The 13,729-nt window shown below is 52.7% G+C and overlaps 3 protein-coding genes across 3 annotated transcripts; all 3 read right to left on the reverse strand.

Annotated features, from left to right (window-relative positions):
* Positions 1–238: 238 nt before the first annotated feature.
* On the reverse strand, positions 239–7,975 carry UHO2_07236 (uncharacterized protein; the record flags this gene model as incomplete). Its single annotated transcript, XM_041555052.1, has 1 exon — positions 239–7,975. The coding sequence occupies one exon, from the start codon at positions 7,973–7,975 to the stop codon at positions 239–241; it is 7,737 nt and encodes a 2,578-aa protein (XP_041410986.1).
* Positions 7,976–8,567: 592 nt separating this feature from the next.
* Positions 8,568–10,010, reverse strand: UHO2_07237 (uncharacterized protein; the record flags this gene model as incomplete). The annotated part of the gene is made up of 1 exon (XM_041555053.1): positions 8,568–10,010. One exon carries the CDS (start codon positions 10,008–10,010, stop codon positions 8,568–8,570), a length of 1,443 nt encoding a protein of 480 aa, XP_041410987.1.
* Positions 10,011–12,468: 2,458 nt separating this feature from the next.
* Positions 12,469–13,548, reverse strand: UHO2_07238 (uncharacterized protein; the record flags this gene model as incomplete). The annotated part of the gene is made up of 1 exon (XM_041555054.1): positions 12,469–13,548. One exon carries the CDS (start codon positions 13,546–13,548, stop codon positions 12,469–12,471), a length of 1,080 nt encoding a protein of 359 aa, XP_041410988.1.
* Between the last annotated feature and the right edge of the window lie 181 nt (positions 13,549–13,729).

Raw genomic sequence — 13,729 nt, forward strand, 5'->3', positions numbered from 1 at the left:
TTAGATGCTTTCGGATTACTTTCCTTTTGTACTTACACTCTCTCTCGTTTAACTTGATATATCCCGCCCCTGTTTCGCTTCTCAAAGCCCCATTGCAGTGACCCACCAAGTTGGAGCAAGGTCGCTGCAGAGAGAAGCAGCAAGAATAGCTGTCACAGAACGCACGCAGCAGACAGAATATCAAATCAATATATTACAATCACATCACAAGGTAACGGTTCTCGTTTGGGCCAGCGAATCACCCCTCCTCCTCCTCCTCCTCCTTATCAGAAGACAGCACAATAGCTTTCTTCGCCTTAGCTTTCCTCACCATCCTGCCCCTCCCAGATCTAGCTGGAGGACTTGCTTCTTCCAAAGCCTCTATATCACTTTCGCTTTCTTCCGCCTCTTCTTCCTCCTCGTCACTATCAACTCTTTTACTTTTCTTCCCCGCTTGTCTCTTCCTTTTCCCTCCCACCCCCTCCACCTCTCCCTCCATGCCTCGTTTCCTTTTACACCCCGAAGTCGACCCAACATCTTGTAGCACCAATGCTCCTTTCAAAGCCGCATTGAATTCCTTATCCAACTCTTGCACAACCAGAGTCGATTTAATCGTTTCTCCGTTCGCCGCTGTTGTTGTCCCCTCCCCCTTAGCCCCCGTATCAGCTTCCGCAGCTTCGTCTTTGGTGATGAGCTTAACCCTCTCCCTCCTTTCCATCACCTCCTGATCAATCGTTTCCATACTAATCAACCTCCACGCAAAAACTTTTTTCATCTGACCATACCTTACACATCTACCAATAGCTTGTGTCATCGTCGCTTCGTACTGCTGCTGTTCCTGCTTCAATAGCGGCCCAACAAAAATGACATGGTTGGCAACGGTAAGATTCGACCCAGCCGCCGACTCATCATCCACATTAAGCAGCAGAACTCTCGCGCCTGATTCTTCCTGATACGCTTCGAGAAGGTCCGATCGACGTTTAGCTGTACCCGTGAGTTGGACGAACGAGATTCCATACGCGGATAAAGCCTCAGCTACGGTAGCGGTAAGCGTTTCAAACTGACAAAACACCAACGCGCGTTCCGTGGGCGGGATTCGACGGAGCAGCGCGCATAGAAGGGCAAGCTTTGTACCGTAACGAGTGGCTTTTCCATCATCTTCCGCACCGAGAGAAGAGGCTTGTACGATGGAAGTTGGTTTTGCTAACGCAGCACAGCCTTCCGTAGGGCATTTCCCAATGTAGGCTTCTCGAAGAACGCATTCCCTGCAACCACTGTGTCCGCAGGTGGAGGAAATGCTGACTTCGCTGAGTGGAAGAGGGTTGCCAGAGTGCTTGCACTTGTTGGCCGGGCAGATAACTTGAACCTGGACTCCTTCGAGATGCGCACGCTGACAATCACGGATCATGGTGAAGAAGCGTAATGCGTTGACTCGACCGACAAGCTCGTTGCGCAGGCGAGTAAGTTGGTGGACGAGCGCTCGAAGATGGTACTCCTCAGCCCAAGCAACAGCTTTAGGATCGATCTTGGCTTTCTTCCCACCATCATCGTCAGCAGCGGTAGCATTAGCACCGCCGCCTTTTTCTGCAGCAGCTCGCTCTTTAGCTCGCCTCTTCAGTGCTGCTTGCAGTACGCCGGATTTGGAGAAATGCGCTTTAGCCGCACTGCGAGTGACGGAAGACATAGTGCAGTTGGCGGCATCGAGGATTTCGCGTACCATCTGCTTGGACTCTTTATCGCCCCATGCTGCATTATGCGCGTTTCGCACGTAGTCCGCAAACGCCTGTCGGTTCTCGTCCCGATATCCGAAGTGATGGAGGACCAGAAGATGCTGTTCGAGCGCAATGGGAAGCTCACGCTCCAATTGCTCCCGACAGTCTGCAAGTTGCTTGCGTCGTTCTCGAACAATGTACTCGCACGCTTTGATCGCGTTGTTCACTCCTTCCATCGCATCCAGATCAACACCTGCGAAATCGTCGTACACGGAAGCACGCTTGAGCAAAGCCTCCTCAGGAGAAGCAGAACTACCAAGTGTGTCGATAAGGCGCTGATCACGATGACTCATCTCCAGCTGAGGATCTCCTTGTTTCCGCTTGACCTCCTTCACCACCTTCTTCCCCTTTTTCTTCTTACCCGCCGCACCATCCGAATCATCTGAATCAAGATCATCATCATCGATTAAACTATCTCCACCCTTTGTCCTCGCTGCAGCAACCCTCGCCGCTGCCGTCTTCGCCTTGGGTCTAGCCTTAAAGACCTTCCTCTGATGTCTCAGATCGAGATTCTCAATCGCATGCGCCAGTTCCAAATACAACGCAGACTCAGCAGCAGGCAACCTAATTGGTTTGATCAACTGCTGACTCGGCAGCTCCCCGATCTCTGGCTCGTTACTCCTCACAAATCGATCCAAGAACCTCTGCGCCACCTCCTGTCGCCTATGATGCCAGGCGGGGGAGTGCATCTCTCGGAAGTTGTTGAACTTCTCCGCTGCGGTACGCATCTTCTCGCGAGCTTTGCGGACCGAATCTTTGGTGGTGTCTGCATCATCATCGACACCGAGATGAACGTTGAGAAAGACAGCGATGCTTTTGACATCGGCAAAGTCAGCGGTGGGAGGTGTACCGGAGAGGATCCATTTCGAGCGGGCTTGAAGGGAGGTGACTCCGGCGAGGGTGCGGTCCATGGTCTCACCGATGTAGTGGAATTCGTCGACGATGACTCGGTTCCACATGAACATTTCGAGTGGGGGACAGGTCATGTTGTGCCAATCGTGTTGGACGGAGGATGAGGTGAGACCCCACGGATCAGGGTCCTTTTTGCTGGAAGACTGAAGCTCTTTGGGCAGAGCTTTGCTGTTTTTGCTTTTCTTAGCGGCTGCTTTGAGCTCCTTTTCGTCTTCATCATCTTGCGAATCCTCCTCCTCGCCTTCCTTGCCAACGTTGGCATCCACGTACGCTTTGCCCTTCAACCGGCTTCGTGCCTTATGCGTGGTAAGATGCGAGTCATCAAAGTCAACCTTGGTTCGGACCGAGCGCAGAAGCTGACGGATGTCGCTGTTCTCGCCATCCTCTTTCTTGCTAGTCAGCTCGCGAACACGGTTCTTGAGCGCCTCGAGCGACTTCTTGAGCGCAGCGTTGAAGAATCGACCTGCACGGTTGGGCAGAGGGTTGGACGCCGCAATCGAAGCCAAAGTCTCCCAGTACGCATCCGACTTGTACACGGTGACTGACATGATCAAGATATCACAGTTGAGCACTGTTCTCACTGTAAGCTTGTTCAGCTCTTGCTTGGAAGTGACGACGCGGACGGCGAGCTTGTCGCCGCAGAACTTGCGGACCTCCTTCTCCCACTGCTTGCACAAGTGACCCGGAACAATGATGAGCGTGGCACGAGTCGGGATGTAGGTGCCATTTTCGCCGGCAGGGAGTGCAGGAAGCTCCTTTCGATGCGGAGAAGAGGCGATGAGAGCTAGCGAGATACATGTCTTACCGTAACCAACCGCATCAGCCAACACACCACCACGAACGGTGACAGGTCGAATAGCGCGTCCCTCCGCACGCCAGCCAAGTGGGTCGAGTAGACCTTCCGAAATCTCTTCCTCATGGAACGGCTGCACATCAGCCTCTTCCTGCTTGAGCATCCAAGTAAGCGATCGCTTCTGCTCTCGTCGAAGCTGGAGCGCAAAAAGGTCTGGAGTCGGCGCTTCGGGGTCCTGTCGATTGCTGCAAAGAGTGTAGCGGGGAAGACGGAAAATGTCGATGGAGCGATCGAGTTTGGTGAGACGCCATGAGAGCTCGACAGCACCCGCGTTCTTGGATGGTGGTAGACGCGAAACAGCACGATGCATCAGAGTAGCGGCATTGAGACCGAATCGAACCTGCGCAACGTCGTTCTTGAGACGCAGCTGCACAACAAAGGGCGAGGGACGGTTCTTGAGCGCTTGCTCGTAAGGGCCCGCCTGCATCGTGTTCTCCACAGGCATGACAGGCTTGCCTGGGATGGCGAGCCACTGAATGTCCGGCTCCGAGGGTGCACAAAGAGGACAATTTGAAGTAGCGCAATCGAAAAGATCATGCTTGGCAGGCATCCAGCCATCTAGCGCCTCGACATCTGGCAATCGCTCGACAAGCCAGGCGAGATGGCTAAATGTAGTGTTGCTCTTGTGCAGCAGATCGACTTGGCCCCAAACGCCATCTGCAGGCCAAATTCGGTCCATGCCACGGCCCAGCACGGGTGCTTGACAGGTCAAGACAGCCACCGAAGAGGTGCAGTCTTCCTTGCGCAGATCCAGATGGTAGGTCTGTTTAGGGATGGCCATCTTTCCATCGACACCACTGCCTGCACGCACGCTGAAGGGCTCGACGTTGCGCCAAGCTCCCGAGATGGTGAGCTTGACCTTCTCTTCGACTTGTTCCTTTCCTGGTACTGCGAGGGTTGGTCGCCAGCCGGGCTCGAGCTGCGCAACGGAAACACGTTCGAGCGGGTAAGGCCATCGAGAAGTGTCGGTGGAGAAAACGAAGCGATCGGCAGACTGGTCCTGGAATCGATCGGTGTCAATGAAGAGGAAGAGACGACGGCGGTTGGCAGTATCTTGATCTCCTCGACGAACGTGGAGAGCACCACATGCAGTACCGCATTGCTCTAGCAAGTCGTAGGCTCCATCGATATCAGCATCCAAGAGGTCCCGCACGTCCTCGGGAACAGTGACATGCATCTCCGAGTAGCGGAGCTTGTCTGCAAACTTGCCGCCAAGACCCATCGCACTCTGCCATGTCTGCACCTGCTTGCCGGCGCTGCGGACTGCAACGGTGGTAACTTTGGTGGTGGGAAGACACAGCTGCCACTGTCCGTGAAGGAGATCAACGTTGTCTGCCTTGGCGTCGAGTGGCATACGAGCGACAGGCTGGATGAGCAACTTGCGCAGAGGACTGCCAGCAGGCTCATCGACCGCAGGATCGACGAGAATACGCCAATGAGGCTCAACAGGGTCAAGCATCAGATCGAGACGAGCTCCCGGCGCCGCAAATCGAGCCTGCCACACCTTTTGACGCAGGAGCGACTGGAAGCGGAACTCGGCTGATTCGAGCACCTCGACAAGGCGCTTGCCCCATCGCTTTGCTAGCGAGTCGTCCTGGAACGGCAGGTCCTTCATGAGTGACGTGACAAGATCGTTGCTGAGACCCTTGGCTTCGACACGCATAGGAAGCGCTGCCTTGAGAAGTGGAGCAAAGTCATCCGGAGGCGAGCGAGCCAAGGTGTCCGGAATGAACTTGTGCAAAGGGCGACCCTTGCAAGTCTCGCAAGCGGTGTGGTCGCAGTCGGCACAGCGATGGACAGGAACTTCGACAACACGGCTTCGTCCCTCACAATTGCACAGCTGGGCACTTTTGACCGCTGCTGCAAGCAACTCTGGCATCGAGACCTTCTGGCTAGAAGTGAGATCCAGTGGCTGCGAGGCCAAAAGTTCATCGCGAGCAATGGTGTGATGCTTCTCGTCAGTCACGACCTTGTCAACGACTTGGCCAGTGCTCTTGAGCTCACTCTCGAGCTTCTCTTGCGATGCTGCTTTGGCTGCTTTGGCTGCTTTGGCTGCTTTCCTCTTTTCGCCATCTTGGCGAAGATCATCCATGCCGACGAGTAATGCAGCAAGAAGACAGGCACCCACTACGGTAGAGCTCATGGCGTTTCCTGCAAGATCTTGCAGCTGATCGTCCGTCTCTCGAGTGAGAAGGAGCTCGTCAAGAGGCAGGCCCTGCAGCGATAGAGCCTCGAGTCCGATCAACGGACCACCACGCGAGGTGAGGAAAGGAATGCCTGAAGGTGTAAGACAGGGAGCAATACCTGGTCGCGAAGCTGCAACGTTTCGATCGACGTTCTGAGAGAGCTCCCAAATCTTGGACTTGTAGATAGGATCTTGGCCCATGGCAGCAAAACGAAGTGTGGTGATATCCAACAGATCGGTAACACGTTCAGGCTGACGAACAGCCCACTCGTTCCAACCGTCGTGTGACATCTTACAGGTGCCTCCTTCTTCCCATGCTGTGAGAGGACGAGTTTTGCCGAGCTCCTCTTCATCACGTGCTCGCTCGTGTCGACTTTGACATTTGCTCCAGTCGATGGTGGATCTGCCTTTGCTGAGACCTTCTCCGTGCGCAAACTGGCGACGAACTCGCTGAATGCGTGGGTCATCGGTCGGCAAGAGGAAAGCATCGAGCGGGCTGGATGCCGGACGCATGAGAACGTTGGTGATGAGCTCCCAGTTCTGAGGCAACGAGTTGTTGTTGTTGCGACATGCGAGCAAGTAGCCTCGCTGACGAGTGTGTGGGATGTAGTAGTTCTTAGTGTCAAAGGTGTTGCTGAAGCCAACATCGTAGCCAGCTTCAGCGACAATGGTTTCTGCGACACCGACCCATGGCGCGTTCTTGACATTCTCCAGAATGACCAAGGTGGGCTTGTGACGCATGAGCCACTGGAGCATACCACGAAAGGTGCGTCCACTTTCACCGCCATCATTGAGACCCTTTTTGCTGTTGTTGAGATGGGAATAGTCGACACATGAAGTACCTGCAATCAGGATATCGACGTCACCCGGCACATGGACCAGTGCACCGTAAGCGGTGTGGGCCTTCTTGCCGCCGAGCTCGGTCACGTCTCGGAAGAGAATGGGTGGTGAGAAATTGCGCTCGATGTAGGCCTGCTTGAAAGGTTCGATCTCGCAAGAGAAGACGTGTTCGACCTTGATGCGAATGCCGTGCTTCTCGTGAATGGCACGGCACATGAGTTCGAGAGCCAGCAAGGGCGACTCGGTACCACTGCACATGGTAGCAACACGCAAGGGACGGTCTTTGAGCGTCTTGGCGAGTTCGAGGATGGCAGGTGCACGGTCGATCATGTCGCCAAAGATGTCTGCAAGGTCGTGAATAGGGGGGTAGAGGTTGCTATCGGCCTTCACTTTGACTTTTTGACGTAAGTCGGCGATTTGGGCTGGAGAGGGTACAAACGGCATCTTTCTGAAAGGACGCTGCTGAGCGAACTTTGACTTCCAACTTTTGCCGCTGGAGAAGGAAGGGACTGAAGCTCCTGCGCGGCCTTTGGCACCTGCAGCAGTACTACCCTTCTTGCGAGGCTTTTCATCATGGTCGTCATCAGCCAGGAAATCGTCGTCTTGGAGCGCCTGATGAGATCGCTTGGACTTGTTGGCTGGGCTATCGAAGAGCGAAAACATCTTGTTGCCGTTCTGAGAGGGAGGACCGGTGGAACGCAGAGAGCGTTGGGATGAGGATTTGGGCAGGTTGGAGATGGACCTCAAAGGTGCAGCCTTCTTGTCGCCTACCACAACGAAAGGGTCAGAGCCAAAGAAGTAGCCGAACTTGTTGGGATCTGCGTCCGCTGGCGTTTCTGGCATGCTTGTCGAGCAAGTTGCAGAGCATCGATCGCTACCGTTGGCTGAGATGATGGGAGCGGATGCGTCACTGTCACTGCCGTTCCCGCCATCTTCAACCGCAACAAAGTCCTCGTCCTCGTCCTCGTCATTATCTTTGTCGTCGTCGTCATCGTCGTCGTCGTCGTCTTCTTCTTCTTCTTCTTGTTCAGCATGCTTCTCTGGCTGAAAGTCGTCGTCACTATCAGATACTGGTTTGCGTCGGTGGCGACGTCGTCGGAAGAGGCCATTGTCGTCAGAGAGAGACTCTGTTCCCGAGTGCTCGTGCTCGTGCTCGTGCTCGTGCTCGTGCTCGTGCTCGTATGAGCTGATCTGGACATTGTTGCGAGTGGAAGTGGGATTCGAGGGTTTGAGAGGTGACGAGGAGCCTCGGGTTGACTTTGCGGTCGATTTGAGGATGGAGGGAGAAGCTTGAGAGGAAGCAGCTTTGGCGGGAGATGATGAGGAGGAAGCAGCAGTGGATCGAGTGGCGAAAAAGGAGGTGATTCGACCTTGAGCCCGAGATTCTGCCGCCTTCGTTGGCGTGTTGCTCCTCGGAGTTGCGCGTCCCACCATTGTGACTATAGCAGATTGGCTGAACAAGCAGTATCGGCTGAGCCGAGTGTCAAACGGCAAAGCCGAAGTGCTGACGAAGAAGCTGCGGGTGTGCCGATGAGTGTGTCCAGGTGAGCTTGGGATGGCATCGAAAGTTGGTGTCACGTGGACATGAAGGTAACTGTGGGATAGCTTAGGATGCTATGTTACGCCCAAGTAATGCTGAGCTATGAAGGAGCAATGTCGGAGTGATGCTCAACAAGATCGAATGGCAATGATGCCGGGGAGGGGAAGGAGAAGAAGAAGAAGCTTCTTTGAGGCAAGGGAAAGCGAGCAAGAAACGCGACAGATTCACGCTCTCACTCCAAGACAGACACACCAAGCGCCACCGCGCGACGCGTTGCTGAAAGGCCAATCGGATCAGTCGTACGATACAGAAGCCGATACAGACGCCATGTTAGATTGCGGGTCACTGACTCAAAGGCTTCCTTAGCGCTCCGTGAACAATTCGACTTGTTCTCCTTCTTCTTTCGCCTTCGGATCTTGCGATGTGGCTCGGATGTTTGCCGATAAATGGGTGCGGAGGCGTGGGAATGCAAACTGTGATTTGTGCTTATACAAATTCACCTTGGCCATCTTGCAATGACTGTTCTGCTGCCTGTTGCAAGAGTTGGAGATGCCATGATTCGCCTCCGACTGCCTCTTTTGAGATGGCATTTCCTTGGCGGATGACAGTTCGAATGGCTCTGCTGAGCTGGTCCAGTTGCGTTTGGCTCGGTGGCTGAGCAAGAAGGGGAGCAATCCACACCTCAGACAAGCGAGAGAGAATCGCATCTTTCCCCTCCTCCATACGGGTCGCGATCTGATCGAGACACTCGACGACGTAAGCACTGCCCGCTTCGATTCGTCGCAGTGCGTCGTCGATGCACATCTCTGCCAGCTCCCAGTGTCGGTATAGCGGGACGGTGAGTGCTCTACGCATGCATCCAATCAGCGTCGAGGCTACTACGCTTTCGGGAGACGGTAGAGGCGTCGATGCTGTCTGCGGCAGTGTTGACGCCGCCAGCGAACGAGAGAGCTTGGCGATCGTCCATCCAGATTCGACGGTTGGCTCACCTTGGTTGGTTCGGTCGTCGTAGCTGAGCGCAAACAGCAATTGGACAATGAGGGCGAGCGCTTCGATATCCGTACTAGCATCCCAAGTTGCCGTATTGCAACTGCTGCCTAGAGGTATGCATGGCTGGAAGCGAAGCAGGTGCGCCAACTCGCCGTCGATATCCAAGAAATCAGCCATGTAGATGCCTTCATCCCAACGCTGCTCTTCGAAAGCCAGCGCCACTTGTTCGCGTTTGGCCGGTTCTGTCGAATCCGGATCCGACACCTCGAGTACATTGCCTCTATCCGCACATCCTGCTGGAATGAGAGAGCCCTGGAAGCTGCTCCTGAATCCAAATCCAAACCCTTTTCCCGAAGAGCTTTGCCCTTTCGTCCTGCTAGATGCCGCTGGGGTAGTGATTGCCGCCTCTCCATCATCCTCATTGACCGTGGTCAGTCGTTGATCGCGTAGTGCTTGCTGCAAAAGCGCTTTGGCCGCCTCGTTGGTCCACTCGTCCTCTTGCTTTGCACCCGCACCCGTACTTGCGCCACTTTCCGAGGGCTGAAAGAATCCCTTCTGCAGCTCAGCATCCGCAAACGCCTGCTTCAGCTGATCCTCGGGTAGCAATTGCGGTTGCAGCTGGTCCAATCCTTCAAAATGCTCGCCTTGCTGCGCTTTGGTCAGAGTCACTCGAAACTGCCATGCCTGACTATGCGAGCTGCTCGACGCTGCATCTTGCGCTATCCTCCTCACCAGTTCCTGTGCCGAATGCGGTCTGGTCACAGTACCAGGCAGAACTAGTGGCAAATAGTACGGTTCCACATGAAACCCAAAGATCCTTCCCTCGACAGCAATGTTGGCCCTCCCATCTTCGCTGGTCATGCCCTGACACGAGACGTCGATGTATACGTGATTCGCATCTTGGCACAACTTGTAGTCCGGAATGCTGAAGCCTTGCATCATGTTTTGCAAGCGCTTTTGTGAAAGTGCAGAGTGGTATATAAAGGTGTAGTGGGTGAGTGCGCAAAGGAGTAAGCAAGAAAATTGAAGATAACAATTAGTATACGGCGTTATCGGGGTCACGATCAGACTCCCTTTACCACAGCCGTATGTTCTATATAATGCTTGGTTTTAGTAGTGTGGACCTAAATGACAAACACATATATATACTCCATTCACTGCTCTAGTCCTATCCGAGACAGGATGTGTCACTTCATTCATACTCCTGTGTTGCTATGATACTGAGTGCCACTGAGCTGTCACCATGACAACAGTCATGTACCTCATTGTGCTTCTCACTTAAGTAAGCCTCCTGCACCTCGGTGTCTCGGCCGTGACACGTGCATCTTGCTTGAGATGCCGACGCATCTTCAACTCCCCCCTTCAGCGGGATCTCCAGCCCTATCATCCTAGCCAATCGTGAGGTGTTGAGACCCTGTAAAGGTTTTGTCAAGACATCTGCAACGTTGTTTGCTGTTCCGACATATTTGATTGCCACATCGCCCTCTTGCACGTGATCGTGGACGAAATGATACCGTGTGTCAATGTGCTTTAACTTCCAATGTTTGGCTGGATCTTTACTCACCTGTATGCACCCCTGGCTATCTGTGTATAGCACAGGCCGAACGTCCGTGATCTCCAAGTCCCGGAGCAAATATGAGAAGAACAATGTTTCTCGCACTGCTTCGGAAGCAGCGACAAACTCTGCTTCGACTGCTGACAATGCCACACACTTTTGAACGTGAGATTTCCAACTCACTGGACATCCATACACATATGTTATCGACCCCGAGGTGCTCCTTCGTCCATTTGTGGGGTCGGATGCCCAGTTTGTGTCAGTATACGTCGTTACCGGTGTATCCAAGTGCTCGTTTGTCTCCCCTCCTAAGTGCAACTGATATTCGTTCGTTTGGTTCAGGTACTTTACCACATGAATGGCTGCCTTCCATGCACTGTCGATCGGGATCGACATATATCGTGACAATACGCCAACAGCAAAGGCAATATCTGGTCGGGCTGTGTTGGAGACCCATAATAGTTGGCTGACCAACTCTTGATACTTCTTTGCTCGCTGAGGTTCACATCTCTCGCCTCCGGCGACGTTCGCTACGCTCAGCATGGGTACCCAAGATTTCTCGTTTGCTCCTCCTAACCATTTGTTCACCATTTCTTTGATGTATGCCGTTAGGTCCAGAAATATCCTCTTCCGTCTTCTATCACGTGTGATCTTGATACCCAGAAATTCTTTGATCCTTCCGTTGTCTTGCGTCTCCCATTTGTCCATGATCTCTCGCTTAGTGCGGTCTACTTCATCACGACTGGGTGATGTTATCAGCATGTCGTCCACGTATGCTGTGATGATCGTGATCTTGTCGCCTGTCCCTCTTGAGTATAGGCATGGTGCGCTCGGCATGCAATGAAATCCGATCGTCCGGAGATGTGAGTCTAACTCAATGTTCCATTCTCGGCCCGATTGTTTCAGACCGTACAGTCCTTTCACTACCTTCAACGCTTTTCCGGGTGGTATTTTGATTCCTACTGGGGGCTTGAGATATACATCATGGTGTATAGTGGAGTTCAGGTATGCTTGCTTTACGTCAATAGAATCTATTTCCCAATCTCGTACTGCTGCGACAGCGATCACCCCTCGAATGGATTGGATGGGTGCTACTGGTGCGAAGACCTCTGTGTAGTCGATGCCCTCGCGTTGGGTGAAACCTCGTGCCACGAGCCGGGCTTTGAACTTTGTCGGCACGAGGTTTGCATCGGTTTTGATCTTGAGTACCCAACGTGTGTCGACGGTGTTTGCACCCTTTGGGAGGTCGGCTATCTCCCATGTGCCCATCGCCTCCAATCCATCCAGCTCCTTTCGCATGGCCTCCTCCCAGTGCTTTCTGTCTTCTCCACTCATTGCTTCATGTATGGTTGGGTCCAGGTTCTTTCTCCCTTCCGGTCACGTCGCTACGAGTCCAAAGAATTCGCTGTCAATCTGAGTTTCGGCAGTTGATCCTTGTTCCATCACCTCCGCTGTTCCTCCGCTTAACCTTTCTTCCAAATCTGTCTCCATATCCATGTATTCTTGTAGTGGCCCTTCATCTGTTTCGTCGAATATATTTTCTTTGTTGTATCCTAGATCTTCGAAATTCTCTTCTGTCATCATCACTGGAGGTGCCTTTGTGTCAACCGGTCGCCATTCTGTTCTGTCTGACCAGCACTTTGATTCCATGAATTTTGCTGAATTGCTCCAGAACATGTTCGGATTATAGTCTGGACTGTAGAAGAGCCAGCCCTTTCTCTCTAGACTGTATCCCAAGAAAATGGATGTGACGGCTCGCTGGTCCAGTTTCTTGTTGTCCCGTTTGACTTTGGGTATGTTTACCCATGCCAGACAACCAAACACTCGTAGGAGCTTTAAAGCTCATTCCGGCGACTTGCCAAACATTGCTTGATAAGGGAATTCATTATCAATGCTCGGAGTGAGGTTTATTTTGAACGCTGCAGCTCTGATCGCGTATGGCCAGAACTTCTTCAGTAGTCTCCTCTGCATTAGCAACGTTCTCATCTTCTCTCCAAGGGTCCTGTTCATTCTCTCTACCCGTCCATTTTGTTTGCTGTTGTACCCTACAGTGGTTTGCCACTCTATGCCCTTTTCTAGCGACCATTCTAATGCATCATTGCTTTTCCATTCCGTTCCTTGATCGGATCGGATCGCTTTTAGCTTCCGATCCGTCTGTGTCTCCAGGAACGAAACAATCCTTTTGAGTTGCATAAACGCATGACTCTTTCGTGTCAATGGCTGTGCATACACATACTTGCTATGATCGTCGACCAGCACCAACATGCATGTGTACTCCGTCACATGGGACGAGTCTATTATTAGATCGACGTGGATAAGATCCAGGGGCCCTACGGCTCTTTCGCCGCTACCTTTCCCCATCCGAGCGCTTGTGCTCTTGGATCGTATGCACTGCTCACATGTCAGAGCAGTGTTTGGATCCAATTTCATGGTATGCTTATCTTTTAACTTGCTCGTGATCGCCTTAGCTTTATCTCTTCCTGGGTGTCCAAGACGCTCATGCCATAGTTGTTGCTTTGAAACTTTCGGCTCATTCTTAATATGCTTGAACTCCTCATCAACACCTTCAAACAATGGTGCTGATGTGGCCATCGCGCTTTCTTGCCATGTGTCGCCTCGGAACTCCAAAAGTCCTCGCTCGCGATTCTTTGCAATCTTAAGTGTCATGCCGTTTGTTAGAAAAATTTGACCACCGGTTGTGTCCAATATCACTTGTGCTCCTTCATCCGTTAATGAATTCGTTGACAGAAGGTTAACATTAAGATGCTTCACATACAATACATTTTGTAGGGAGATTTCCCTGTAATCTGTTGATATGCTTGCATCTCCTATAGCTGCCGCTTCCAAGACCTCGCTTCCGGCAGTAATTATCCGCTTTCGGCAAGTTCTCGGGTGGATGAGCATGCTGTAGTTGTTCACCATATGATAACTCGCCCCCGAGTCCAAGATCCAATGAGCTGTTTCTTTTGTGTTCGAGGGGTCTTGCCATTTCAATGGGAGGGTGAGGGAGCACCACACTTCCTATTTAGGTTCAGCGAGGGGGGAGTCTTTGGGAATGGTGACCAAGGCGTCGCATTGACTAATACCATGTCCCGGTCGCTTG

This window comes from Ustilago hordei, assembly GCF_900519145.1.
Source record: "Ustilago hordei strain Uho2 genome assembly, contig: UHO2_contig_25, whole genome shotgun sequence".
Taxonomy (NCBI): domain Eukaryota; kingdom Fungi; phylum Basidiomycota; class Ustilaginomycetes; order Ustilaginales; family Ustilaginaceae; genus Ustilago; species Ustilago hordei.